This window comes from Penaeus chinensis, chromosome 5 (assembly GCF_019202785.1).
Source record: "Penaeus chinensis breed Huanghai No. 1 chromosome 5, ASM1920278v2, whole genome shotgun sequence".
Lineage (NCBI taxonomy): Eukaryota > Metazoa > Arthropoda > Malacostraca > Decapoda > Penaeidae > Penaeus > Penaeus chinensis.
This window is the reverse complement of record NC_061823.1, coordinates 14,230,321-14,232,820: the sequence shown is the minus strand read 5'-3', so window position 1 is coordinate 14,232,820 and position 2,500 is coordinate 14,230,321. Positions and strand designations below refer to the sequence as shown.

Here is a 2,500-nt window from a genome sequence, read left to right as displayed (position 1 = left end):
TGCCAGTACCTATGTAGAAGGACTAATTTACGTGTCTTCAAGGACTTGATAAAGCCTGTTTTGTTCTATGGAAATGAAACTTTGATGCTATGCTGTGCCTTGGAATATCGTCTTGATGCCTTGGACCATGTGTCCACCCAACAATTACACCGTAAGCCCGGGTAGGCTCTGTTACAATCCTTGACCACCAACTCAGGCTGCCTCTCTTCCCCGGGGGCAAACCCGCCCACCAGGTTGTTTCACTGGGTGGAGGAGGCCCGGGGGACAACCTAGGAAATCGTAGCTTGGACAGATTGATCAGACGAGCTGCCTGGAGGCTCATATAGTATATATAAGCCTGCACACACACACACACACTCATTATCATTATCATTATCATTATCATTATTATTATCATTATCATATAATTATCATCACCATCACCACCATCATTATCGTTATCATTGCCATCGCCATCATCATCACCAAGCCAACCACCTTAGTGATGATGAATCAGGTGAGACAGCTGTAGATAGCTGGATCAGGCTGGGCTACATACTATGTACATATAATGCCCATATTAATCTTACTGAAATTGATTTATATTAAACTAATGGTACTACAACTGCAAATGGCTGTGGTAACCATACCGACACCAAAAACAATAATAAACAAGAAGAAAGAAGAGATTTTCAGGCATTGATGGAGATGAGACTGGATAACTGTGCCTCGTAAAGCATGCATGTTAAAGTTTAGAAAGGAATAGGTGGGGTGTCATAGGGAATGGGGAGATGGGAAGTAGATGGCAAGGCCTACTATGAAATTCTGATTACACACTGCGAAATAATGATATTGGGACAGTATATAATACGGTGATCCAAACGTCAGCAGACTGTCAAAGAATTTAAATTTTCAGTACTTACCAATACATAAAGTTTTTTTGTTTTTTTTTATTATTAGATTTCAAATGATGACACTAATGGAACACAATATATTTGACATTATTTTTGATCTTAGTGATCATAATTTCCCAGGCTAATTCTTGTCATGCCACAGGCCATGAGTTTGACATCCCAGATCTAGAAATACATCACTCTGGAAGGGAGTCAGCTGCCAATGCTGTTAACCTTTCGTTTGTAACAGGCTGTACATACATACATAGAAATGGAATATCTTTAGCCTTCTTATCAAGATCTATGTATTAATATAAAAAAAAAAAACTATTTTTTAGATATAATGTCTGTTTTATTTCCTTTTTTTCAAATCTACTTAAGCAGACAAAACAGTTGACACTGAAAAGTGCAGCAAAAAATCTTTTCAGAAATAATTTGATTTTCTTGTATTTATTTGCCCATTTTCCTTATGTTGTGTAAAAATATTATCTGTTTCTGTCATTTGGCAGAACTCTACACTGTTGTGAGACTGGGGCAGGAGGAACTGCCTCTGAATCTCAGAAGGAAGAGGACATTTTCCCCCAAGGAAGTCGATGGGTAAGGACAGCGAAGGGCGTTCTTGGCCCCTGTGTGAAGATCGGACAGGAAATTATACTTCTAGTTTTTTTCAGTGCACAAGTTGCAGATAGCGTAATTTCCTATGCTGTGCTTTTTGCTTGATTTTGTATTTCTGTGTTTTTGAGGGGGAAGGGGGTAGATCAAAGTTTACCAAATTTATCTTTATTATTTAGTAAGTATCATGTGTTCCTGTTAATTTTGTTACTAATTTAATAACCAGGTAAACCTGGATGCCATTTCTTAAATACCCTGTAATGTATAAACAAGAATAAACATGCAGTTGTTTTGAGTTGCAAAGAAACATGTCTATAATTAAATGGTTCAAAGTCATTATTGCCCCCCCTTTCAAGATCACGATTACCCAGGAGGAGTCAGAATGTTGGAATGCTGATATAGGGAAGACTTGCTCACTTTATTATTAAAAAATAAACAGTAGTTGATCTAAAGGAAAGCTTTTACTGCTCTGTTTTTCTATATGCAGGTTAAGTGTTGATAATTTGACGTAGCCTCCTGGTAGCCTCTTACAGTTTATGCAGTGATGCATTTATTTTGTTTTATTTTATGTAACTAATTGATTACCATTTTTTGTTAATGTCGTCATTGTTATTTGCTCACTTACTGTCATTTGCTTATTGAATTTTTATGGAATTTTTATTATTTATTTAATTGTTATCATTGTTATTATTATTATTTTTTTTTTTGTTATTGTTACTACTACTACTATTATTATTACTATTATTTTGTTGATACAGCTTATCTCAGCTTCTGCAATTTTTGACATTTTGCATCACAACCACAAAAGACCTGCTTTTTTTTCAAGCCATGTATATTATATCTAACCAACAAAATCAATAAACGGACACATCACAGAGAACATCAAATACAGAGTTAAAATCAGATATTTTACATGCTTAATCTCTCAGTTCCTTCACATCACAGTGGTTCTCTGTGCATTGTCTGAGAATCGGATATTATATATTACTCTTCGGCACTAGCTCCACTCGGTCATA

At 35.9% G+C, this 2,500-nt stretch overlaps 1 protein-coding gene across 1 annotated transcript in view; it reads left to right on the top strand.

The window, feature by feature from the left end:
• The window catches only part of LOC125025620 (ubiquitin domain-containing protein UBFD1-like), a gene marked incomplete at its 5' end in the record, with an annotated part of 27,970 nt that overhangs the window by 25,268 nt on the left and 202 nt on the right, over positions 1-2,500 (top strand). Inside the window, 1 exon segment of the mRNA XM_047613659.1 lies at positions 1,382-2,500. This exon segment is cut by the window's right edge and continues 202 nt beyond it. Within this exon segment, the coding sequence (XP_047469615.1) occupies position 1,382 (1 nt within the window).